The 27,902-nt window shown below is 40.8% G+C and overlaps 1 protein-coding gene across 3 annotated transcripts in view; it reads right to left on the bottom strand.

Moving 5' to 3' along the window:
- Window positions 1-27,902, bottom strand: part of LOC132828994 (signal-transducing adaptor protein 1-like) — a 64,763-nt gene that overhangs the window by 3,636 nt on the left and 33,225 nt on the right. The window contains exons 9-13 of one of the 3 annotated variants that reach the window (XM_060846248.1): window positions 27,455-27,538; window positions 23,647-23,718; window positions 13,927-13,959; window positions 11,299-11,388; window positions 870-965 (exon numbers count right to left, since the gene is read on the bottom strand). In XM_060846248.1, the coding sequence (XP_060702231.1) occupies window positions 870-965; window positions 11,299-11,388; window positions 13,927-13,959; window positions 23,647-23,718; window positions 27,455-27,538 (375 nt within the window). Of the gene's footprint in view, window positions 1-869; window positions 966-11,298; window positions 11,392-13,926; window positions 13,960-23,646; window positions 23,719-27,454; window positions 27,539-27,902 lie in introns of all 3 variants that reach the window. The other 2 variants (XM_060846247.1, XM_060846249.1) reach the window with 2 other exon arrangements.

Below are 27,902 nucleotides of genomic sequence, written 5' to 3'. Positions count from 1 at the left end.
CATCTTTGGACCGTGGGAGGAAACCCACTGTGTAGATTTAAGGCTGAGATAGATAGCTTCTTGATCAATAGGTGAATCATGTGTTGAAGGGAATGGGCAGGATAGTGGATATTAGGAGTATTGGATCAGCTTTGATCTTCTGGAATGATGAAGCAGGCTTGAGGGTCCAAATGGCCTACTCCTGTTCTTTTTTCTTATGATTCTACATGAATGTTGCAAGTTTCCATTAGGTCATTGTACATTCTTCAAAACTCTCAAGAATAAGTGCCCAGTATCCTCAATCTTTCCTGATATGTCAATCCTGCCATCCCAGAGATTAAACTGATGAACTACTGCTACACACCGGGTATTGCAAATACAGTCAGTTCTGATATAACGCGAAAGTTCCATTCTCATGAGATCTCGTGCCAAATAAAACTACCCATTATCTACGCTATTTAAGCTAATGGGGCAACAATCGCGTCATAGTCAATACAAGTAAGGAAAATTCACATTCTACAAGTAATGATCTAAATTCTTCAACCGTGTTAAAGCAGACTCACGTTGAAGAAACACATAGCAGAACCGACTTCAAACCCTCTAAGGGACAAAGACCAAGACTGTCCACAATATACCAGGAGAGGGCACCCCAAGGCTCTATATAACTGCAGTGAAACATCTTAAGTGCTGTACCAAATATCTCAACAGAGAAGTTACATTAACTCCATTGATTCAGTTCACTTGCTAGAAAATCCTATGAAGTTTGTTGATTGCATTCCTAAGTTGCACAATGTGCATTTCCTGGTGAGTGAAATTTATCTCTATAATTAGGCAAGGTATGCAATTTGATAAAACTCTGGAAAACAATGTGTTTTAAATAATTTCTCTACCTGGTGGTGTTAATCTCGGAAGAGTACAGAAGCCGGAAGGCTCTGCCTGTGTGTCTAATTTTGAACGTGGTGGCATTAGTGCACCTCTGGATAAAGCTGCAAAAGACAGAAATGAAATGTTACAGAAGACCGTGGTGACTTGAGTCTTGTTCTACATTTTGAACAGTTTATTGAAATGAAACCATACTATTGTAAACCCATAAATAATTATATATTTATTATGTTTAATTGTGAACAAAGCACTAAATATACAAGATTTCCATACGTTCCCATTAATTTTGATGGATTTTTTTTCTGTAGGAAGTGAAAGTGGGCAGGGAATCCTATTTTTCCCACATGAGAGGTCAGTGGATGAAAATGTTTGAAAGCTAGTATTTTGCTCTATATTTTAAATATTTGATTGAGAGGCCACAGCTCAAATCATTTTCTGTCAAGACTGCTACAATACAGGGGAAATGTGACATGGGTCTGCAAGAACAAATCCCTACAGACCATGAACTAATAACTTTCAAATCATACCACTGTTGCAGTTGAACAGAAGCCTGCCATTTCAACGTAAGGTGAAAATTCATTTATAAAGCAAAAAGGTCTATTAAATACGATTTATTCATAGAATGTACAGAAGCTGAGATAATCCTGTCCTCTTATAAGCAACTTAGTGCTTTTAGGAGACAGAAAGAAAGGGAGGGAAAACAGCATTGAATCTAACATCAAACAATTGGGCAGGCTGGCAAAGAACTTCATAGGCAGATGTGGTACTAAGACCAACATGGTTTGCAACTCAGCTCCACTCATTGCATTCCAGCACATCTGCCCCAGATGAAGATCGATATTTTATTCCTATTTCAATTGTGAGATTTTTTTTAAACAACTTACTTTGTACTCTGTCATGGTTCAGCTTCTCAAAGAAAAGATGTTAGATTTTCTGATCAAGAATAAAAGGGATATACAACACAAACCCTTTATTCATGTAACACAGAAAGAGACTATTTGGTCCATTAGAAAGCCTGGTTACTGACCCTCCTTCTGCATGAACAGCTATGCTCAATTGAAAAAATTGAAACCACATATTTTTGATCACTTCAATTGAGTCACTGCATAAGTTTCTCTGTTCAAAGAGGAAAAGGCCTGACTTTGCTTGCCTGTCCACAGAAGTCCCTCATTCCCAAAATCAATCTGACAAATCTTCTGTGCCTTGTTCAAATTTATGAAACATTCCTAAAGTATGGTGGACTCAATATTCCAGGTGAAGCATTAATTTTGACCTATAAAGCCAAACCAATAAATTCTTTGCTTTTGTAACTAATGCCTCTATTTATAATATTGGGCGGGGGGGGGGGGGGGGGGGGGGGGGGGTGGGTAGAGAGGGGCGGTGTTTGGTGAGGGAGGTCTCTCAGTTGGCTGGACAGCTAGTTTGTGATACAGAGTGACACCAACAGCATGCGTTCAATTCTCATCTGGCTGGAGTCACCATGAAGGACTTCCTTTCTCAAACTCTGACCTCACCTGCAGTATGGTGACCCTCATGTTAAACCACCGCCGGTCATCTCTCTGTAATGTGAAGCAGCCCTATGGCCTGGTATGACTATGATGGCTTTACCTTTTTATCATGTCAAGGGTCCCATTGCATTTTCAATGCTCATCATTGCTAGATTCAAAGATCTGTGATTCTCTGTGTCCCAAATCCACATTAAGATCATATCCCTTATTTTGTAGTATGGGTCTTCATTCTTCCTGTCAAACCTTTCTTCGAAACTCCTTTGTCCTTCAAGCATTCCACATCTGTCTATTTTGCCCATAACACCACCCATTACAGTTATGTCATATTTATATTTCAATAGGCACGGTGCACCACACAATCTGCAGTCAAGTTTGAGTTAGTTTGGACCTATTGTACCATATCTGTCCGCAAAAAATAGAACTCAACATTATCTTGGTTTACCCAGCACAGCAATTTACTGGATACACAATGTTCAAAGCAAAATAATGTGGAGGGAGGAGCTGCTTAATAATTCATTTGAAATTGGAATTTACTTCATAATTTATTTTCTGTCTCAACTACTGAGCAGTCATGGACTTGAATTGTTGAATAGCTGTCTGAGTATTATTCTCAAAGAAAGGAAAATGTCAGGATATTCCTTAAACAAAATCAATTGTGAGAAAAATCTCAAACGTAGGAGGGTGAAATTGGAAAGGTTTTGTAACGATGATGATATTTTTAGTAGAATTACTCTGCAGTGACAATTTTATCCCAAGTTTGCAAAGCCCCCAGAATATTAAGCCAGTTTGCTTCTGGGATAGGCTAGTACCAGTGATTGGGATTGTTCAGTTACCTGTTCGCTGGTAAGCCAATCTTTGCAGCAAAGTTGTAAAATGAAAGCAGTGTTCAACTGATGGTGCTCTGAGCACTTATTATATGGCAAACTGGGATGTATAAGGTAACAAGTAAAGTAGACCATCTGGCCCCTCAATATTGCACCACCACTGAAATATGTCATGGCTGACCCAATGGCTTTAACTCATCTGATTCATTAATGTCCTTTATGGAAGGAAACTGCCATCCTTACCTGGTCTGGTCTACATGTAACTCCAGATCCACAGCAATGTGGTTGATATTTAATTGCCTTCTGGGCAATTAAGGATTTGCAGTGATGTCCTAACCCTCAACTCTCTTATAAACCAAAATCTATCAAACACAGCCTTGAATATTTTCCTAATGACCCGATCCCCTACAGTTCTCTGAGGAAGACAACTCCAAACATAATTGACTTTGATAGAAGAAATTTCTCCTGATTTCCATTTTACATTTTAAATTGTGCCCCAGCTTTGGGATCCACAATGAAAGGTAACATCCTCCCAGTATCAAACTGAAACCTACCTGCTTCAGGAAGTTATGTATCAGTAAGATCGCCTCTCATTTTTCTAAATTCCAGCTAGCTCAATCTTTCCTCATCAGACAATCCCGTACTCTCAGGAACAACCTCGTAACTCTCTTCTGAACTGTACCCAATACAAGTATAACCTTCCCTAAGACAGGAGACTAAAATGCAGAAATACAACTGTCGTCTTACTAATACCCTGTACAACTTGTGCAAGTCTTCCCTAACTTTATGTTCCATTCCTCTTGCAATAAAGGTCAACAATTCATTTGCATTCCTATTTATGTGCTGTATCTTCTTGCTAATTCTTTATGATTCACATACAAGGTCACCCAGATCCCTATGTACAGCAGCATTCTCCAGTTTCTCTTCAATTAAGCAATGTTCTACTTATCTATTCTTTGAGACAAAGGGGACAATTCCACATTTTCTTCACATTACATCTCATCTGCCATTTTTATGTTTATTCTTTTAACACATCTACATCCATTTAGAATCTCTGCATGCTCCTCACATCTTGGTTTTCTGCCGATCAGAAATTTCGGTTACAATACAATCCATCTCTTCGCCTGAGCCATATTATGTTTTATAAATGGTTGTAACCTACACATTGATCCCTGTGATATTCCACTGATCACAGTTTGGAGAAAGTGAGGACTGCAGATGCTGGAGATCAGAGCTGAAAAATGTGTTGCTGGAAAAGCGCAGCAGGTCAGGCAGCATCGAAGGAGCAGGAGAATCGACGTTTCGGACATAAGCCCTTCTTTAGGAATGAAGGTTCTCCTGCTCCTTGGATGCTGCCTGACCTGCTGCGCTTTTCCAGCAACACACTGATCACAGTTTGCCAACCTGAAAATTATTCAGATTTTTGTGTTTCCTGCGAGTTCCTCTGTCCGTGCTCATTTACTATCCCAACACCATGAACTTTGATCATGTGCAATAACCTCTCAAATGTCTTTTGGAAATTCATGTATTCACGTCATTTCCAGTACCTGGAACCTTCAGGACTGATCAACTGTGTTGGATGTTGGATGTTCCTGGATTCTGGATCAAGCGCCTCACTTGATTGGCATTTCATCCACAAGCATCCACTCCCTCCACCACCAATGTTGTAGAGTCATAGAGATGTACAGTACGGAAACAAACCTTTCGGTCCAACTCGTCCTTACCGACCAGATATCCTAACCTAATCTAGTCCCACCTGCCAGCACTTGGCCCAGATCCCTTTAAACTCTTCCTATTCATACACCCATCCAAATGCCTTTTAAATGCTGCTATTGTACCAGCTTTCACTACTTCATCTGGCAGCTCATTCCAAACACGCAACACCCTCTGCGTGAAAATGTTGCCCCTTAGGTCCCTTTTATATCTTTCCCCTCTCACCTTAAACCTATGTCACCTAGTTCTAAACTCCCCCAACCCGAGGAAAAGATCTTGTCTATTTATCCTATCCACCATGCCACTCATGATTTTATAAATCTCTGTAAGGTCGCCCCTCAGTCTCCGACACTCCAGGAAAAGCAGCCCCAGTCTATTTAGCCTCTCCCTATAGCTCAAATCTTCCAACCCTGGCAACATTCTTATAAATCTTTTCTGAACCCCTTTCAAGTTTCACAACATCCTTCCAATAGGAAGGAGACCAGAATTGCATGCAATATTTTAAAGTGACCTAACCAATGTCCTGTACAGCAGCAACGTGACCTCCCAACTCCTACAGTCAATACTCTGACAATAAAGGGAAGCATACCAAATGCCTGCTTCACTATCCTATTTACCTGCAACTCTACTTTCAAGGGACAATAAACTCCAAGGTCTCTTTGTTCAGCAACATTCCCTCGGACTTACCATTAAGTGTCTAAGACCTGCTAAGATTTGCTTTTCCAAAATGCAGCACCTCACATTTATCTTTAAATGAAATCTTAAAGTGTAAATTGTCCTTCAAACAATTTCTTCTCCTGCTGATTTTTTGAATAAAATTAAGGTTTATTACCTTAAAAACAAACAGATCAGTGGTTCAAAGGCTGGAATTGAAAACCATTTGCTATTTAAGTAAATTTGTTACAGTACCAGAAGAGATGGCAGAACGGTCATGATGAAATGGAAATAGTATGTTACATTTGTCTTTGTGATAAAAGCACTAAGACGAATAAATTATATTGCACACTTAGGATATCCAGAGAATTGCAAACTCACTAACAAAAACATTGACGAACCCGTTACCAACACTGAATATGGATTTGAGGCAAACTGATATCAACAAACTTTTGGCACTAGTTGAAAGTACTATCCAGGAACAAAATTAAATGGACCATGAGTTTTACAATGAGAGCCACAAGAAAGAGGCTACACTCATTCTCAGCCTTGGATCAGTTGACTTACAAGGTGAGTTTGAAGGTGTGGAGTAACAGTGGACAGAATTTAATGATGGCAACGAAAGTCTCACCTTCTGGTTGAAGAGTTGGAGAAAGCCACATGTCTCTGCCACATTAACTGGCAGTGGCAGAACTTACCTGGGACCTCAGGGGCAAATGTCCCAGTGACTGAGAGCTGCCAATCAGCCACTAGTTAGCAACTCCCAACAGTGCCTTAGGTAAGGTGGTGACTGCTTATGGTACTACACTCACCCAAAACTAAGAATCGCCACAGAGCCAGACAATGATAGGATGGTGGGTTAAGGAGGAGTTAGCTGCATTGGTCGGGGACTTGGCTCACAGGTATTCCCTCCTTCCTTTGATCCAGCACTGAGTGTCTTTAAATGAGTGACACAGCCGGGAAGCCTGAAACAATCCCAACAGAGTTTGCTTTTTGGACATGCCAAATGAGAAGTCTCCCATCTGCCAACAATGGCAGGATGAGGCACAAAGGAGGGCATTCATTGATTCCAGATTCACACCAATAGAGTTAAGCATTTCTGAAATGGCAAAATTTGCCACTCAGTTTCAGGGCAGTTAGAATAGGCAATAAATGGAGACCCTTTCAGCAATCCCATCAAAGGATACAAATTAATGAAACATTCTATGATTTCTAGTTGATTGCAATCTGGAGATATCTCAACAAAACATCACTGACTGCAACTTCTGCACTTTTTCATTTAGCTACAGATATACAGATTCCAGATTTCACTATGAGTTTGAGTAAAACACTGAGTGTCACAAACATTGAGAATTTATCCATTATTTCTCCAATGTAAAATCCAGGCTGGATCCTGGGCTGACTCACACTTCTGTCTGAGGCAAGAGTGCTGCTATTGTATCAAGTTAACCCCTTTCTAAAATTGTTCTTAGTTTGTGCACAGCGTTCCAACTAGGCATGACTTTAAATTGTGGTGGAAATGACAAAAATGATATTTGTATCGTAAATCTGTACTTAACTGCTGGATAAAACACCTTTCATGCTTTTTACAATCAAGTATTTATTCATATTATTACTAACATACTCATGGTTTGTTTTTAATTTTGCCCACTTTCAGCAGGACGCCTTCATTAAAGGACACAACAGCATTATCATAGTTCAAATATTACAGCAATGTAACTATATTGATCCAACTTCATTCTTAGAATCTTGACACAATGCAAACAGTGTAACTTACACAACTACAGCCATTTTCTGGAGAGCAAACAATTATAAAATATGTTACATCCAACCAGTAGTTACTAACTCTCCCTTATTGCTTTTAGAACACACTAGAAGCTCTGATTCCGAAAAGCGTGTGATGGATAAACAAAGGTGAAGTGATTATAATCATTGCCTATACCTGCAGCTCCAGCATGTGGAGAATGAACTGGATTTTCTGGATTCGAGCAAATTCCAGAGTCCACAGAGCTACACTCAAGCTGTCTGGCAGGTTCAACACATGAAGGACCTTCTGGAGAATGCTATCCTCTGCTCCAATTCAGTTTCAGAAAGGTGGGAATTCCTTTCTGGGATTATAAGAAAGAGGGGTAACTCCTTAATAATATATCAGTGTGACATAATCCCAGGTGAGGCTTGAACACATATCTACCCAGGCAAGATTATTGCTTAGACTTTTTAAAAAAAAGTTATCAAAATGTCTGTGGGAGATAGAGAAACTGGGTACGGGATATTCAGGAAAGACAGGTAGGAAAAGGTGGAAGGATGACTTTGAGAAATAATTATGCTGGAAACACCACAGAGAGGGATTAGATAAACTCAGGAAGCCTATGTGCAGAAGTGGTTTGGATTGAGATGACAAATGATAAATTCAAGAAATCACTTGTGAGAATGGTGTGCAGGCTCCCAAAAGGAAGCAGGAGATTCTCCGAAACATATGGTAATAACAATGGGATATTTTAATCAACATATAAAATGGAACAATTAGATGGGCAAGAGTAATCAAGAAGAGAAGTTCAGAGAATACTTTCAGAATAGTTTCTTTGAACAGCATATCTTGGAGCTGACCAGGCAGCAGGCTATACTCAACCTAATAACGTGGATAAATGTGAGGCTATCCTGTTTTTGGTGGCAAAAACAGGAAGGCAGATTATTATGAATGGACTTAAGTTGAGAGAGGGAAATGTACAATGAGACCTAGAAATCCTTAAACTCCAGTTACAGAAGGTAAGCATGCGGGTGCAGTAGGCAGTAAAGAAGGCAAATAGTTTGTTGTCCTTAATAGTGAGAGAATTTGTGTACAGGAGCAGGGATGTGTTGCTGCAGTTGTGCTGAGACCACACCATGGAATATTGTGTGCAGTTTTGGTCCTTATCTGAGAATGGATGCTTTTGCTATTGAAGGATCGCAGCAAAGATTTACCAGACTGATTCCTGGGATGGCGGGACTGACTTATGAAGAGAGATTGAACTAGTTAGGACTGCCATTCAGAATAATGAGGAAGGAATCTCATAGAAACCTATAACATTCTAACAGGACTAGACAGGGGAGATGTAGAAAGGATATTCCCATTGATGGAGAAGTCCAGAATCAAGGGTCACAATCTAAAGATGTTGGGTAAATCATTCAGGACTGAGATAAAGGGAAATCACTCCACCTGAGAGTGATGAACCTGTGGAATTCACTACTACAGAAAGCAGTCAACACCAAAACATTATGAGAGTTCAAGAAGGAGTTCAATGAACCACTTGTGGCTAAAGGAATCAAGTATATGGGGAACAGTAGGAGTGGGCTAGTGAGTTAGATGCTCAGCCATGATCATAATGAATGGCAGAGTCGGCTTAAAGGGCCAAATGGCCTACTTCTGCCTCAATTTTCTGTTTCCATGAAAGCTAACTGTATTATTATAAAGGGAACTCAATCCAAAAGTAGGGCGCATTCAGTTTCACAGGGCACTGGTAGGATCTGGAAAACTGTGCATATTGTTGGTCTCCTTATTTAGGAAGTATATAAATGTGTTGGAGGCAGTTCAGATAAGGTTTAATAGATTAATGCCTGGAATCGAATGTTGTCTTACGAGGATGGGTGGATCAACTTGGGTTGTATCTGCTGGAGTATGAACTGTAAGAGGAGACTTGATTCAAGTATTATGTCAAATTTGTTCACGAATTGCTGGTGTCGCTGGTTAGGTCTGCACTTTACTGTGCAGAAGGCACTTAAGATTCACCTGAATTGTTTTGCATCTGGAGTTAAATATAAGCCAGACCAGGTAAGGATGGCAGGTTTCCTTCTCCAAATAGAATGAGGTAACTAGGTGAACCTCAGTGGATGAACTGGCTCATGACGCTCCCACATACATTTCAGACCATCTTGGACACCTCCCTCCACTTTCTTGACCACTCCGTACCCATCTCCAGCAATAGTCTCCTGACAGATGTTTACTATAAACCCACATACTCTCACAACTATCTGAACTACAGCTCGTCCCACCTGGTATCCTGCAAGAACTCCATCCCGTTCCCCCAATTCGTCCGCTTCTGCCACATCTGCTCAGATGAGGAGACATTCCACTCCCAAGCATCCCAAATGTGTACCTATTTCGAACAACGTGCTTTTACCCCTTTGTCATCCAGACAGCCCTCCACTGCACCACCTCCATTCCCCATTCCATTGCTCTAAAGCCTCCCCTTCTAAACACAATTCCCCCTTGTCCTCACCTACCATGACACCAGTCTCTGTATCCAACGCATCATCTTTAAATACTTCCCCCAACTCCAACTAGACCTCACCACCAAGAACACCGTCTCCTCCCACCCCTCTCTGCCTTCTGCAAGGACAGTTCCCTTTGACAGTCCTTGCTTTGTACCAATCTCCATATCAACCACCCCCCCAAGCCCCCCAGGTACCTTCCCCTGCAACTGGTAATTATGCAAAGCCTGCTGGTACACCACACCCCCTCACCTTCATCCAAGGGCCCAAACAGTCCTTCCAGGTGAGACTGATTTCCAACTTCGTTTACTGTATCTGGTGCTCCCAATGTGGTCTTCTTTGCATCAGGGAGACCAAACATAAACTAAGGGAATGTGTCACTGAGCATCTCAGGTGGGCTCGCAGGGGCTGACCAGACCTCCCTGTCACTGCCCATTTTAATTCCCCTTCCCACTTCCTTTCTGACATGACCATCCTCTGCGTCCTCCATTGCCACAACGAAAAGCAATATATAAAATCTACAAGATGCACTGCAGAAATTCACCAAAGATCCTCAGACTGCACCTTCCAATCCACAACCACTTCCGTCTAGAAGGACAATGGCAGCAGATAATAGGAAATCCATCACCTTCAACTTGCCCTCCAAGCCACTCACCATCCTGACTTGGAAATGTATCACCCTTCCTTCATTGTAGCTGTGTCAAAATCCTGGAATTCCCTCCCTAAAGGCATTGTGGGTCTATCCTTAGTAGGCTGACTGTTGCAGTTTAAGAAGGCAGCTCAATACCACCTTCACAAGGGCAACTAGGGACAGGCAATAAACACTGTCCCAGCCGGCAATGCCCACACCCACAAATAAATTTTAAAAATCTACTGAGGGAACAAGAAACTTGTGACTATGATCAATGCCTTTCTAGCATCTCAGTGTGGCAATGTTGACACAAGGGTTACTGTTAAAGATTAAAAGGACATAACCATCATTCTAATCACTAAAACCCAGTTGTGCCAAGTGCTGAACAATCCACAACCACTTCCATCTAGAAGGACAAGGGCAGCAGATAATAGGAAAACCTTCACCTTCAAATTCCCCTCCAAGCCACTCACCATCCTGACTTGGAAATGTATCCTTTATAGAAAAATTCGTGTTAGGCTAAATTACAAGATTTGTGCTGATACATAAGTACCCCAAATGTCTAAACAGAAAACTTGTTCACTTTACTAACTAGATAATCCTATGAAGTTTGCTGATTGCATTCCCAAATTGCACGTCCTTGTTAAGTGAAATGGTTTAACCTGAGGTTCACTACACCTCAGGCGAGGGCAGAGGTGGAGAAGGAGAGTCCTTCATGGTGATTGGACGCATGCTGTTGGTGTCGTTCAGCATTACAAACTAGCTGTCCAGCCTCTGAGCTACAATTCGATACGGTACACAATTTGGTAAGTGCGACAAAAAACAATTTTTAATTATTGTAACCATTTTCTCTACCTACCTGGTGTTAATCCAAGGAGAGTACTGAAGCGGGAAGAGTCTGTCTGTGTCTGAGGTTTTAGATACGGTGGCATTAGTGCCTCCTTGTGTACTGCTGCAAAAGGTGGAAATGAAATGTTAAGAAGACTACAGTGCCACAAATCTTCTGATATGTAGAAATGTCTACTTTATAATCCTTTATATGTTATACCACAGTAGTTCTATTCATTTAATGGTTGGGCTATTAAACAATATGATTATCTCCAGCCTATCTGTGGCTTTTAACTCAGAAGAATCAGAATCCCTACAATGTGGAAACAGGCCCTTCGGCCCAACAAGTCCACACTGACCCTCCGAAGAGTAACCCACTCAGACCCATTCCCCTACCTATATTTATCCCTGGCTAATGCACCTAATCTACATATCCCTGAACACTACAGGCAATTTAGCATCACTAATTCACCTAACCTGCACATCTTTGGACTGTGGGAGGAAACCGGAGCACCTGGAGGAAACCCACACAGACACAGGGAGAATGTGCAAGACAGTCGCACAAGGCTAGAATCGAACCCGGGTCTCTGGCGCTGTGGGGCAGTAGTACTAACCACTGAGCCGCCCCACTATTTAAACATGGACATATTGTCCCTTTAAATCTAATGTTGTAAGCTACACGATGCAGCCAATGTCAAATTTTAGCCACTGGAAAGTCATGCTAAACAGAGCCTCGGCTCATCTTCACAAATATTTGGATGAAGCAGAATTCCAACCTGCAGGTCACTGAGCAGTGGTTGTGTTATGGACTAGGGCAGACCATTCAACACATTCTTAAGCAGGCAGACCAGACCATAACTTTGCAATTTGTTTCTGTAAGTGTACAGTGAAAATTACCTGGAGTAAGTTAGCTAGGTTGACTACCAGGTTTTACAATAGGCAAGAATTTATTCACAAAGTTACAGAATGAAACACAAAGAACAGAATAAAGAACAGCTACAGAACCCAGTTCGTCCAAACTAGACTTAATTGTGCTTTTCTGAATATGCACAACAATCCCAATAAACAAACCCCTTAAACACAGAGCAAAAAAATGAAACAAAGGTTTACAGGTTGAAATTAGAAGGACAAAAGGACAGAGAGTTTAGCAGCCTATTTCCACACAGCCCACTGCTGAACTCCTAACTTAACTTCAGTTTCCAGGATTGGCCATGCTCCTTTCATTATACAGGTCACTTTTAAACATAAAAGCTTCGGCCTAAAGTCTCATCTGTTTACATACAAACAAAAAGGCCTCTCAATACTCTTTTATCTCTGCACCAATCCAGTTGACTCAGAGTCTGAGTGTTTTATGACCCCTCTGAAAAAACCAAGAACATAGAATCCTTGAGAAAAGGAACAACTTTTAGAAAAAAGGACCAGCTTTGTGACAGTTATTAGATGTCTTGGTCATGGCAACCATAAAGCTAAAACTTAGTTATTTATTCCACAGTCAAATTCCCTTAAATCAGTAGTTCCCAAAGTCCACAGGAGTCATCCAGGTTATCTGCAGAATGGTCCAAAACACCAGCCAGTGATGCATTACACCATGGCTAAGGACATATGAGAGAATAGGCCAGAACCCTCGTCCTTATCTCTCGCATGACTTTACACATTCACACTGGCTCTTCTGTACACAGTACAAGTAACCATAAACATGAGCAAGTATGTTGTAGTTCTACCTGTAATATTTACCTTACTGTTGATTTTATTTGACTAATATCGATAAATAATATTTTCTCAGAAGGTTGTGTTGATTTAAAATGTACATTGAAATGTTTCAAATAAACATATTGACTTTTGGTTTTAATGTTTATGATATAGAAAGATCCAAAACTTCGTGTCTGGCAAGAAGTAATAATTTACTTATTCTGTTTGAAGTCGTTCAGGTCCATAGTGCAGAAAATGGCCCTTTGCCGCATCTGGTCTGCAGCAGTCAAAAACAATCACCGAACTATTCTAATCCCATTTAACTAAAAGAAAATTAGATTCATATTTATTACAGTTAATTGAGGATAAATCGTGCGTTAATATTTATCGATTCAATTTGTTCTCATTAATTCTGATAAGTAATTTTGTTGTGGCAGGTCAAAGTCAATAGACGATCTCTTGTCCAAACTGAGAGGTCGGTGGATGTAAAGGTTTGAGAGCTATTACCTTGGTCTATATATTAAACATGTGATCGTGAGGCCACAGCTCAAGACTGCTACAATATAGGGGAATGTGACATGGGTCTGCAGCAGCAAATCCCTGCAGACCAGGAGCTGATAGCTTTCAAATCATACCACTGTTGCAGCTGAACAAAAGCTGGGCATTTCAACATAAGGTGAAAATTCATTTACAAAAGAAAAGGGTTTATTAAGCATAGTTTATTCATACAGCTGTACGAAGCATGGATAATCCTGTCTCCTTATCTGCAACTTATTGTTTTTAGGAGATGGCAGGACAGGGAAGGTACACAGCACTGAATCCAACATCAAACAATTGGGCAGGCTGGGAAAGAGCTTCACAGGCAGAGGTGGTAATAAGACCAACATGGTTTGCAACTCAGCTCCACTCATTGTATTCCAGGCAGATGGCTTTTCCTATTTCAACCCGAAAGACTTTTTAAACAACTTACGTTGTACTTTGACTTGATTCAGCTTCTCAATTTCTGAGGGAAAAAAAGACATTATATTTTCAAATCAATAACACAAAGTGACACACAAAACACAAGCTCTCTAGTCATAGAGTCTTTTAGTACTGAAACATCATAGGAAGAGGCCATTTGGCCATTATAAAGCCTGGTTACTGACCCTCCTTCAGAAGGAACAGCTACACTGTATGTAATGTATCAAAACCTCTTATAATTATGAACAACTCTAATAAATCATTGCATAACCTTCTCTGTTCAAGGAGGAAAAGTCCGGGATTCATTTGCCTCTCCACATAACTGTAGTCCGTCTTCTCCAAAACCAATCTAACAAATCTTCTGTGTGCCTTGATCAAAGCTATGAAATATAATGCCAGAGCTGGACTCAATTTTCCAGCTGACTTATAAAGACTAAACATAATTTCTTAGCTTTCATTATTAAAGCCTCAATTTTTTAAAGAAAACAATACCACTGCTTTTTCAATGTTGTTTTAATCTCAAGATGCCAGGTTTGAAGCTCTGATTCCTTGGATCTTTCTGTTCCAAACCCACATTAAAATCATAGTTCTTATTTTGTAATGCATATCCAAATTTGTACTCTTAAACTCTTACCACTTCACATTTCTTTGCATTAAATATTATGAGCCCGAGGCCTGCCCACTTCACCCATAATAAGAATACTATCCATGACAGCCATTTCATACCTGTAGCTGGGTGTCACTATGCACCACTCAGATTTGAGTTAGCTTTATGCTGTGGTGCCATACCTATTAGAGCATGGTTCAAGATTGCTCCGAACTTTAAATATTTTTAGCCCATTGTCAAAGTTCTACTGAGCTGACTCCCAGGGAGTGCCAAAGCCCTCAGTAAGTTATGACAGACTGCTTCTCGTACAAGATAATACCAGAGATTGGAATTGGAAAAGGAGTAGTTGCTATAGGTCCGCTGTCTCATTACAGATAGTGAATTTAACCTGAGGCTCACCATTCCAAAGGTTGAGATTGAGAAGGTGTGACCTTCATGCTGACCTCAGCCTGTGTGGGAATTGAATCCACGCTGTTTGTGTCACGCTGCATCACAAGTCAGCCATTCAGCCAACGGTACCTATCTATTCACAGTCCAGCCATTCTTTTAATGTCTCTTCACACCAAAGTTAGAAATGTAGAGAGTGTCCACTTGAAGGTGATCTGAACACTCATTATGTGTCGAAGTCGGATGAGTAACATAAGGAAAAGGAACAGGATCAGGCCATTTGGCCCATAAACGTGCTGCACTATTCAAAAATATCAAGGCTGACATCACTGACCATTGTCCCTCCCATGGGCAATAAATGCTGGCCTTGCCAATGACACCCACTTGACATGGAATGAATAAAATAAATTCCTTTTCTGTCCCTCTTAATCCTCAATTCCTTTGTAAACCACAGATCTGTCAAACACAGCCTTGCATATTTTCCCAATGACCCAGCAGCTACAGTTCTCTGGGAAGACAATTCCAAAAATGATTGACTCTCTGAGAGAAGAAATTTCTTCTGGTTTCAATTTTAAATGGAAAACCTCAGACTTTTAAATTTTTCCCCATGTTTGGATTTCACAATGAAAGGTAATATCCTCCCAGTATTAAACCTGTAAATCTAACAATCTCAGGATCTTAGATGAGTCAATATCCTCTCATTTTTCTCAACTCCTAGCCACCTCAGTCTCATTAGACAATCCCCTTATTCCCAGTAATCTGAGTCTCCTCTGAATTGCACCCAATACAAGTATCACCCTCCTTAAGTAAGGAGACTAAAACTATACACAGTAATCCAATTGTAGCTTTACCAATATCCTTGTATTGTATTAAATTGTAGCAATACTTCCCTAAGTCATAATCTATCCCTTTTGCAATAAAGATCAAAAATCCATTTGTCTTCCTAATTTCATGCTGTATCTACTTGCTAGGTCTTTATGATTCATGTACCCAGATCCCTCCATACAACAACATTCTCCAGTTACTCTCCAGTTAAGTATATTCTGCTTTCCTTGTTTTCTGTACAAAGTGGACAAGCTCACATTTTTCACAAAGTATACTTCATCTGCTATGTTTCAGTCCATTTTCTTAATCTACCCATATTCTTTTGCAGTCTCTGCATCCTCCTTGCAGCTTGCTTTCCTACCTATCTTCATACCATAACAAATTTGTCTACAATGCAATCTGCCCCTTCACCCATTCCATTAATATATTTTGTAAATTGTTGAAGACTCAGCGCTGATCTCTGTCGTACTCCACTTGTTGCAGTTTACCGACCTGAACATTATTCAGATTCTTGTGTTTCTGGTACTTAGCCAATCCTCTATCCCTGCTAATTTACCAGCCCTAACACCATGAACTCTTGTTGTATGCAGAAGCCTTTTAGGTAGCGCCTCATCAAATGCCATTTGGAAGTACAGACCTCACTTCCAATGTCTGGCACCCTCAGGACCAGGAGACTGCACTGGATTTTTGATGATCCTGGATTCTGGATTATCCACTAGAGGATCCAGAAGCTTGTATTATGATCAAGTCCCCTCAAGCATTTCAGTGTAGCATTGTTCACATAGAGCTTACTGTTAAAAGGATGTGATCATCTAATCTGACTCCATCCATTCTAATCACTAAAACTCAGTTGTGCCAAACACTAAACATTTGCACTCGTGAGGAGATCCGTCTGGTAGATTAGAAACACAATTAGCTGCAGAAGCTACAATTCAACAGCACCAAACTAACTCATTGAAAACATCCCCAGCTCCTGTATCATTTTACTAGGGCACTGCAAACCTCTCTACTATTGCAATTTGCGGATAACTCCACATTATATCAAATTGGAACATTTAGAGAAATGTGATGATGCAGTGTCAGGTACCTTACAGATTAGATTAGATTAGATTACTTACAGTGTGGAAACAGGCCCTTCTGCCCAAGAAGTCCACGCCGACCTGCCGAAGCGCAACCCACCCATTCCCCTACATCTACCCCTTTACTTAACACTACGGGCAATTTAGCATGGCCAATTCACCTGACTTGGGAGTGTGGGAGGAAACCGGAGCACCCGGAGAAACCCACGCAGACACGGGGAGAATGTGCAAACTCCACACAGTCAGTCGCCTGAGTCAGGAATTGAACCCAGGTCTCTGGCGCTGTGAGGCAGCAGTGCTAACCACTGTGCCACTGTGCTGCCCACAATCTACCTCATCCAGTAGATTCTGATACAGAATTTATATTTGTTTTATGAGATTAGCATAAACTCTTTACTTTCTCATGAGGTGAAAATTATACAATCAGATATTTGTTTCACCACAAAATAAAATATTGAGTTCATTCCTCATGACACATCTTTAACATAAGGCATTGACGCTGGGAGAGAGAACTTTTAGTTGAGTGAAGTCAAACCTATCATCCATATTGCCACAACCTTCTGAGATCTAATGATTTAGTATACACCAAGAACTGAACGTAGGCTTATTTATTGACTGCCTTCACTAACACAAGGTTAGTGACAGGTCTCTTGTGTGCACAACTCTTCCTGATTTTTCCCCTGGCTTCAACCTAAAAATGGTCTCCTCATTCCTACGCTTACCCTATTTCAGAACTGGTACCCAAATCACCTTAGAGAATAAAGTCCACTTTTGGATAAACAGATTTTGGATTTTGGATTTACTTTTAAACTAAATTTACTGTGATTCCTTCTGCTTTGCTAGTTATATTTGCAAGAATTATAACAATTTTTATCAAATGCTATTTTTCTTCATAAACCATATTGATGCTACTTGATTGTACCATGATTTTAAATACCGCAGTATTTCCTGCATAATAATACCTTCCAGCATTTTCCAGTTGACTGATATTTGACTAACTGGCCTACAGTTTCATGCTTTCTGTCCTTCCTTTCCTGAATACAGGTGATACATAAGGGGTTTTCCAACGTGCTGGGATTTTTCCAGGAAATTTCAGAAGTTTATAACCAAAGTATTCATTATCTTTGTGGCCAATCTCTGTAAGAAACTTGGATATACACCATCAGTTGCAGGGATTTATTCAGCCATTAATTCCAGGAATCGTTCAAATAATTTCTTTTCTTGTGATTTTGGTTGTTTTAATTTCCTCCTTCCCTTCTGACTAGTGATTTTAGAATCTTTTGCATTTTCTACTGTGAACAAAGAAACAAACTATTTTTTAGGAAAGGTTTAGAGGGCAATGGTCAAAACACAGGCAAATGGGACGAGTTCAGTTTAGGATACTTTGTCACATTGATGAGTTGGACCATTGGGTCTGTTTCTATGCTGTATAACTCTATGGCTATTAGTGTTTCACATTATTTGTTCTTCAGTCTCACCTTCTGAATATTTACTTTTTATATACATAAAGAAATTTTGACTGTCTTTTTAAAATTTTTTTTTGCTAGTTCTATCTCAATCCAATTTATCCAATTTAAGAGAGACAGAGACTGAGCAACACTGCACAGTATTTTAATACATCAACATGCCTCTGATCTTAGACTGCACTCCTAATAATGACTTGGAGATGCCGGTGTTGAACTCGGGTGTACAAAGTTAAAAATCACACAACACCAGGTTATAGTCCAACAAGTTTATTTGGAAGTACTAGCTTTCAGCCACTGCTACTTCTTTGGGTAGTTGTGGAGATGAAGGAGCAGCTCTCGAAAAGCTAATGCCTCTAAATAAACCTATTGAACCTGGTGTTGTGTGATTTTTAACTCCTAATAATAATAGATTTGCAACTACTTTCTTGCTCATTTTGTAAATATCAGGGATTATTCTTCTAAATTAATGAATGCTGTCCCTTCAGAAACTTCTTGATTTCTGAAGGCACTCGGATGCAGAAGTTTCATCAAGGAATTGTTAAACTTTAACTCTAGAGAAGCACTCACAGCTTTGGTGTAACCACCCACCTTCACAGAAAGTAAATCAACCACCAAACTGGTTTTATGTAGCAACTTTAACATAGCAAACATTCCAAGATGCTTCATAGTGGTATTATCAGACAAAATCTCATACAGAACCACATAAAATGAGATAGAATCATAGAGTCATAGAGATACAGAGCACAGAATCAGATCCTTCGGTCCAATTCAATCATGCCAACCAGATATTCTAAATTAATCTAGTCCCGTTTGCAAGCACTTGGCCCATATCCCTCTAAACCCTTCCTATTCATATACCCACACAGATGTCTTTTAAATGTTGTAATTGTGCCAGCCTCCACCACTTCCTCTGGCAGCTCATTCCATACACGCACCACCCTCTGCGTGAAAAAATTGCCTCTTAGATCCCTTTTAAATCTTTCCCCTCCTCAACTTAAACCTATGCCCTCTAGTTCTGGATTCCCCCACCCCAGGGAAAAGACCTTGTCTATTTACACGATCCATGTCTCCTATGATTTTGTAAACCTCTATAAGGTCACCCCTCAGCCTCCGATGCTCCAGGGAAAATAGCTCCAGTCACCTCCCTATAGCTCAAACATCTCTTCCCTTCCCAAAGCTCAAACATCAGGGAAGGTCAAAACAGATAAGTTTAAAAGGAGCATCTTGAATAAAAAAGAGAGATGAAGAGATCTCAGAAAGCTTTCCCAAGTTCATGGCTACTGGGGGTGCAGTCATTAAAACTGAGGATGTGCAGGACATCAGGAGGGCAGCTATCTCAAGAGAATTGAAGGAGAATTGGAGGAGCTAACAGAGATTGGAAGGGTCAAGGCCACAGAAGAATCAAATACGAATCTTTCAGTGATTTAACAGATGATTCTGCAGGGTTTGAAAATAAGCTATTGGAAGAGATTCTTTAGCCAGGATTTGATAAATAAGAGTGGAACCAGTTATAGGCTCGACAATTGCAGAAGGATGCTATTGTTGCCTATATTTAAAGTAACAGACCGGTTTAGAAATAGTAATGCATCACACACACACAGGATGGAAAATGTTATTGTTTGAGAAATATCTCGTGTGGATACGTTCAAACAAAGAGTTTGCGAAAAGATGGAGAGAGATGTGAGAGGTATATCCACTAACTCCCCTGACCTTTCAATCTGAGAAAGACCATCATGCTTTTTGCAACAGTCCAAAGCAAATCATGGCCAATGTGATACCAATTCACAGAATCACCAAAGTGATATGGTGCAGAAAGAAGACATTCAGTCTATCATCTCTACACCAGCTCATTAAATGAATACCATTACTTAGTGCCAATCTCCTGCTTTCTCCCTGTACCCTTGCACACCATGTTTATCCAGTTAATTATCCAATAACGTCGTGACTGCCTCAAATGAACCTGCCTCCATCATACTTCCAGGCAGTGCATTCCATAACCTAACTACCTTGCAGAGTGAAACGATTTTCCTCACTTCACCTTTGCGTCTATTGCAGATCACCATTAAGATGGAAAATTAATTATTCGCCAGACACGAGGTTAAATTCTCTCTCTTCTATTGCTATGAGATTGTTTACATCTATCTAACACACAGGCAGGACCTTGGTTTAATAGCTCTTCTGAAAGTTACCACCAATAACAATGCAGAACCTCCTCGGTATTTCATTGGCAAAGAAGCCTAGACTATATACATTAAGTCTCAAGACTGAAAGTGGAGATCAGATAGAAACAGGAGGAGCCCCCCAATTGAGTCATGGCTGATTAAGTGTAGTAAATGGTTCAGTCAATTGGAAGTGCAAGCGTCAGAGCTTGAAGGGCCAGTGTGTTTGGAGCTGCAGAGAAACAATCAAACTAACATTAAAAAAAACTTGCAAAGCTTAGAAAAATAAAAACAGGTCATGTTATCTTATTGAACCACAACTGGGTGCAGGTAGGGAACAGGAGCAAACATGATAACTCAATTTGCACCTGGAAATGCCTCCTAAATTTCAATTGGAATAATGTACTTTACTAGAATAATCCATACAGATTGTTAAATTGAATGGTGATTATGCGGGCTATATGCCCTGAACATTTAACTAGGGATAAATAAATATCATTTGCGTTTGAAGCTGGGTAAGTAATTGAGTACCTTTTTAATTCTGTGCTTGAGTTAGAAGCAAAGCTCAATAATTAGAAATATTCAAATATATAGGTTGTACCAAACAATGCAAAGACTTATTGCAGCTCTTTTAAACGTGAGAGTTTTGAAAATTTTAAAGTGATGAAATGGGGCCTTAATATAGGTAACAATCAGATTTGCCAACAAAGTAGCATGTCTAGATCTGACTAATTCTTGCACAACGTGTAGCAACTGGCCTCTATTTCACATGTGCAATATCAGCACACAAACAGGCCAGACAGTATGCTTCAATGTATGCACATACAAATAAGAAGAGTAGGCCACTCAGCCCTTCAGGTCTGCTCCATTATTCAAAAGGATCATGGGCTGATCTGATTTTAACCTCATTACTACATTCCTGCATGCCCTCAATAATTTTCCACACCCTTGGTATGTAAGAATCAATCTATGTCTGCCTAAAAATTATTTTAGGATTCTGTATCCTTTGACTTTTGAGGGGAGCACAATGGTTAGTACTGCTGCCTCACAGTACTGGGGACTCCATTCAATTCCACCCTTGGGTGATTGCGAGAAGTTTCCATATTCTCCCCACGTCTGCACGGGCTTGCTTCGGCTGCTCCAGTTTCCTCCCACAGTCTAAAGATGTGCAGGTTAGATGGATTGGCCAGGCTAAATTACCCAGGGATGTGTACGTTAGGTGGATTAGTCTTGGGAAATGGACAGTTACAAGGATAGGGTGGTGGGGTGGGTCTGGGTGGGATGCTTTTCAGAAGGTTGGTGTGGACTCAATTTGCTGAATGGTCTGCTTCCGTACTGTAGGGATTCTAGGAAGAAATAGATTTCTGAGACCCACTGAGAGATAAAATATTTCTTCATCTCTGTTATCACTTCATTGGAATGAAAGTAAGCCAGGTGCACTGTCTCAAATTTTACCAACCTTTTGACGCCAGGCTGAGAGTCAGAAACGATTGTGGTACATCTTCCTGCTGCCATATCATTTGAAAGCTGTTTACCCGCTCCAGGACAATAGTTAACAGATGGACTGCAGTAGTTTGAGAAAGCACTTCACTACCATTTCTCAAGGACAATTAGAAATGGGCAACAAGGCTTTGACAGCAATGCACACATCCCAGCAAAGTATTTTAAAAATGTATTTGTAAACATTGAGGGAAACAGGTTGTGTCAGTAAAGGGTGCGGTTGCAGAATGAAACACATAAGTATCTGTAGAAAGAAACTTACTGTTTATTTACCGCAAATTCCAGAACTCTGCCAGGAAAGACTGCATAGTAATTTATCTTATCTGGCAAAGCAGCCCTGAACAAAAGACATAATAATCATAGAATCGCTACAGTGTGGAAGCAGGCCATTGGGTCCATCAAATCCACACTGAATCTCTGAAGAGTGTCCCAACCAGACTCACCCACTATCCTGCCCCTGTAACCCTGCATTCCCCACGACTAAAAAACCCAGCATGCATACCTCTGGGCACTACAGGCAATTTAGCATGGCCAATCCACATCACTGGACTGATTATTTACATTGGCCCTGACGTAACAAGAACCTGCTTTGATATAGTACCTGTAACATGTCAAGAATAATTCACGATACTCCACAGTAGCATTATGAGACAAAATTTCATCCTTAATCTCATATCTCCGCATGAGACTTGGTGAAAGAAGTAGGTTTTGAACAATGATTTTAAAAAGCAACTAAATGGAGGAAAGGCAGCTAAAATTGTACTGCTTTCAATGCTGTAGCACTAAAAACTGAGATGCACGTGAACCTGGGATTGGAGAAACTGAGAGTATACAGAGGATTGTAAGGCCATAGGAGCTTACTAAGACACAGAAAGGTAAAGTAAAGGAGGCATTCAAACACAGGGATGGGAATTTTAAAGCCGAACCATTATCAAGGCACCAGTATCAAAGTTTAAACACCTCTTTAAGAAAATGCAATCTAGCTGAATTGGCACATATTCCCAGCTATTACAAAGGGATTTATCAGTGCCTCTCAAGTGTTATCAGAGTTTAAACTTCCCAACAATTGCCTATGGTTAACCTTGATAGCATTTTGGCTCAAAGCAGTAACTTCCAGTCACCAAGATTCAATTTGTTGAGTTGTCAGCTGACACGTGACCATGTTAAAACAACCAGAAAAACTACAACAATAATGTTTCTTTCAGGATAGGAAAAGTTTTATTTTCTGAAATCTGATCATGTACAATATCCCAAACTTTTGAATTGTTAAAGATGCTAACCAATGTGAAACTGCATCATCTTATTCTGACAGCACTAAGTTTATTGCCTGGCTTGCAGTCAATTAGCTAAACCATACTCGAATTGCTGCATCAGCATCCTTGGGTTAAGGAGGGGCCTATTTCTGATGGCTGGAGTTACTTCTATTTGAAGGTGCCCATGCAATATTGAGTGAAGACACAATTGCCAAGATAGCTACGACACTCTTGGGAACATATTCACGAACAAAGTGGTCACTTGAAGAAGATAATGGCTGTAAATCTGTGTCACTTCACCCAGCAGGAGACCGTATCATCAGAAAACAATGGGTAAAAATTGGAAAGTAAAACATGAATAATATGTTGGAATTTTTCATAAGCTCAGGATAGTAAATCACATTTAACATTTCAACAGTGCATTGGAAATTAGACAGAGAGAAAAACAATTTACCATAATCATTGAAGTACTCTGCTTCTGGTTCTGCTATTTCAGGAATCTTTCGACTTGGTTTCTCTTCATTCACTGTGAAGGAAGATGTAAAATACAGGGATGAGACCAGGGCAACAAGATTACTGAGTAAACATTAATACACATCACTATTTAGATAGGGTTCCTTCATCACATTGACTGAAGGAAAATAGGAAAACCCTATGACATTTGTCGTTTAATGGAAACATTATATTCAAACTTAGTTGACTACTTCAGTGAACATCTTCATGCTGTTTGCAGACAATAGCCTCACTATTCTGACTCACTGCTTCAACTGCCTCTCCCATGCTCACTCTAGCTCTCTAAATTCAACCTAGAGTCCCCACTGTGTGGAAGCAGGCCATTCAGCCCATCAAGTCCACATTGATCCCCCAAAGAGCAAAATACACACACACACACACACCCACACACACACACACACACACACACACACACAGACACACACACACACCCCTTTCAAGTCCCTGTAACCCTTCATTTCCTGTAGCTAATCCACCTCGCCTGCACATTCCTGGACACTATGGACAATTTAGCATGGCCAATCCACCTAACCTGCACATCTTTGGACAGTGGGAAGAAACCAGAGCACCTGGAGAAAACCCACACAGACACAGGGAGAACATGCAAACTCCACACTGCCAGTCACCTCAGGGTGGGATCAAACCTGGGTGCTTTGCGCTGTGAGGCAGCAGTGCTAACCACTGAATCACCATGCCACCCTAAGCACCACACAAACAGCCTCTTACCTTTCTCCAATAAACACACTGCCTCTAATAACTTTATGGATGGGAACCTCCCCTCCTGAATAACAGAGGAGGGAGAGTAGCAGGAAAGGAAGGTGATCAGGCAAGTGGGCATCGGGTAGGTACCAACCATCTTCCCAATGTCACAAGTATTAAACTCTGAGTGGCAACACCCAAACACACTCTTCCCACCTTGCTGCTAATTGAAGTTCTTTACCGTGGTCAATTAACGATCACTTTTGGTAAGGGCAAATCCCTGCAATTACTTTATATCCAGGCACAGTTAGAAAGTGTCCACCTACCCAAAGGGTAAACCAGTGTGGGCAAATTGTCAGTTTGATGGGGAGGTTCTTTAATATGGAAAAATTGTGCCATATTGCAAAACTCAATCTAGGAGAGGAAGATCTGACTTCACTTCCTTCCTTCTCACCAAATGTCCTTATCTTTCCTGGCAGCCGGGAGTAGCGAACAGTATGAGTGGTGTGGGGGATTGGGGGAAATGGGGTGGGGGGAGCTGAGGAATGGGGTGGGGTGAAGGAGGAAATATCTCAATAGCAACCATGGTCTTTACTGAAATGCCATCATGTTCTGAAGCTGCTGATTTCTGATTGGCCAGTAACTCCAGTTGGACAGAGCCTCCTGCTCCAGGGTACTAATTCTAGGAGAAAACTTGCTGATAACTAATCAGATTCAGTCCAAAAACTGGAAAATCCTGGCCTCTATGTTGCTCCCTTTGTCTGTCAGTCTCATATTCCATGTCTGTCCCTTGTTTGTTGGAACATTTTTCCTCCCTTGTTATTGTAAGATATTTTCAGCAGCTTGACTTAGATCATCATCTTTTATCATCCAGCACTTTGCTCAATTTTATAATCTGTTCACAAGCTGTTAAATATTTAAGATTCTTCTGTAAGAGTTAGCATTTCTGTCATCCTATTCTTTATTAGCTACTACCCTCTCTTTGCCTCCTGTCTTTGTGTTGGTCATTTTGATCAGTTTAACAAGGAAGCACTCTAGTTCTTTCATCAGTTCTGAGGTAAGATATCCAGCCCAAAACATTCACATACCATTCATCTTTCAATTATCGATCATCAGACTCTGTACTTCCTACCCTCTTGATTTCAGCCTAAATGTCTCTGGTATTATCACACAAACCCTGAAACCAATGGTTTCTCCCTTAATGAAGATAATAGGGGAATCCTCACCAACCCAGCAATTCATATAATCTTATTTCATGCCAGAATTGCTTCTGAACACAATGCTGCCTGTTTTACAGCATTTACTGATTAACCTTTGGAAATGTTCACCTAACTTCTCTTCCCATTCATAAATCAACTGTTTTCTGCCACTTGACCCATGCCTGATTAACTTCACAAGTTACACTATAAGTCCAAGTAAGATCTTAGAAAGTGTTGCTGAACAAAGAGACCTTGGACAGCAGATTCATAGTTCATTGAAAGTAGAGTCGCAGATAAATAGGATAGTGAAGAAGGTGTTTGGTATGCTTTCCTCTATTGGTCAGTGCATTGAGTATAATGGCTGCACGGTGGCTCAGTGGTTAGCACTGCTGCCTCACAGGGCCTGAGACCCGGGTTCAATTCCCGACTCAGGCGACTGACTGTGTGGAGTTTGCACGTTCTCCCCGTGTCTGCGTGGGTTTCCTCCGGGTGCTCCGGTTTCCTCCCACACTCCAAAGATGTGCGGGTTAGGTGAATTGGCCGTGCTAAATTGCCTGTAGTGTTAGGTAAGGGGTAAATGTAGGGGTATGGGTGGGTTGCGCTTCGGCGGGTCAGTGTGGACTTGTTGGGCCGAAGGGCCTGTTTCCACACTGTAAGTAATCTAATCTAAAAGTAATCTAATCTAAAAAGTTTTGGGAGCCCATATTGCAGCTGTATAGGACATTGGTTAGGCCACTATTGGAATACTGTGTGCAATTCTGGTCTCCCTCCTAGAGGAAGGATATTGTAAAACCTGAAAGGATTCAGCGAAGATTTACAAGAATGTTGCCAGGGTCGGAGGGTTTGAGCTATAGGGAGAGGCTGAATAGGCTGGAGCTGTTTTCCCTAGAGCATCAAAGGCTGAGGGGTGACCTTATAGAGAGTCATAAAATTATGAGGGTCATGGATAGAGTAAATAGACAATGTCTTTTCCCCAGCATGGGGGACTCCAAAACTAAAGAGCATAAGTTTAAGGTGAGAGGTGAAAGATTAAAAAGGGAAGGAGATTTTAAGGAGCAACTTTTCATGCAGAGGGTGGTGCATGTATGGAATGAGTTCCCAAAGTGGTGGAGGCTGGCACAATTACAACATTTAAGAGGCATCTGGATGCGTATATGAATAAAAAGCGTTTAAAGGTATATGGGCAAACTGCTGGCAAATGGGACTGGATTTATTTAGGCTATCATGTCAGCATGGACAAGTTGGACTAAAGGGTCTGTTTCTGTACTTGACATCTCTATGACTCTAGGATTCTATACAGGAGTAGAAATAGACCATTCAGCCCATCGGGTTAGTTCTGTCATTCAATCATAGCTGAAATGTTTCTCAACACCATTCTCCTGGCTTCTCCCTGTAACCTTTGATTCTCTTTCTAACCTTAGAAAGTTCAATGTAATACTCTCAAAGGGTCCCTTGTCTGCAAACAAAAACAGACTTAATGTCTTTAACCTTTTCATTTCAGTGGTTAGCACTGCTGCCTCACAGCGCCAGGATCCCAGGTTTGATCCCAGCCTCGGGTGACTGTGTGGAGTTTACACATTCTCCCCGTGTCTGCGTGGGTTTCCTCCAGGTGCTCCGGTTTCCTCCGACAGTCCAAAGATGTGCAGGTCAGGTGAATTGGCCATGCTTAATTGTCCATAGTGTTAGTCTTCAGAGGGTCGGTGTGGGCTGGTTGGGCCGAAGGGCCTGTTTCCACACTGTAGGGAATCTAATCTAGTTTGAAGAGCATCAAGTATTTGGATTTTTTTGTAGGTCGCTCTCTTTTGAAAAGCAACAAATACCCCACATCACACTGCACAGTTATCGTATTACCTGCTGGGGCTGATGTGTTGGTTGGTGCTTTTAGGGGCTTCTGATGGATCACTTCACCACTCTCAGCATCTTCCTGCACAAAACCTAAAATAAAGTGATAGGGATAGCAACTTGGATGGATGTTTTACACAAGATTGAGACAGTGGCACTCTCAAGCAATTACCTCCTCTCTGAATCTAATTGGAATTTTAAAGTAAATGGGGGAGATGTGGTTAATTTTAACTTAGTTTGACCAAGCTAGGGAAGTTGGGTGCGAGTTGGGGATCGCTGACAGGGCTCATTCACAGGCTTTACTCACGAGAAATCAATCAGAAGTAAAAGCGAAATCAATGCAGCCGCACCAATTGCCAGCCAAGCAGCTTAGATTAATATTAACCTTAATCCATTTACCATTTGAAAATAGGGCATAGTGAAAAATAAGAGAACAGGTACATCTTAGATATGAGAA

This window comes from Hemiscyllium ocellatum, chromosome 28 (assembly GCF_020745735.1).
Source record: "Hemiscyllium ocellatum isolate sHemOce1 chromosome 28, sHemOce1.pat.X.cur, whole genome shotgun sequence".
Taxonomy (NCBI): Eukaryota; Metazoa; Chordata; class Chondrichthyes; order Orectolobiformes; family Hemiscylliidae; genus Hemiscyllium; species Hemiscyllium ocellatum.
The sequence above is the reverse complement of the archived record's forward strand: the minus strand, read 5'-3'. Positions and strand labels throughout refer to the sequence as shown.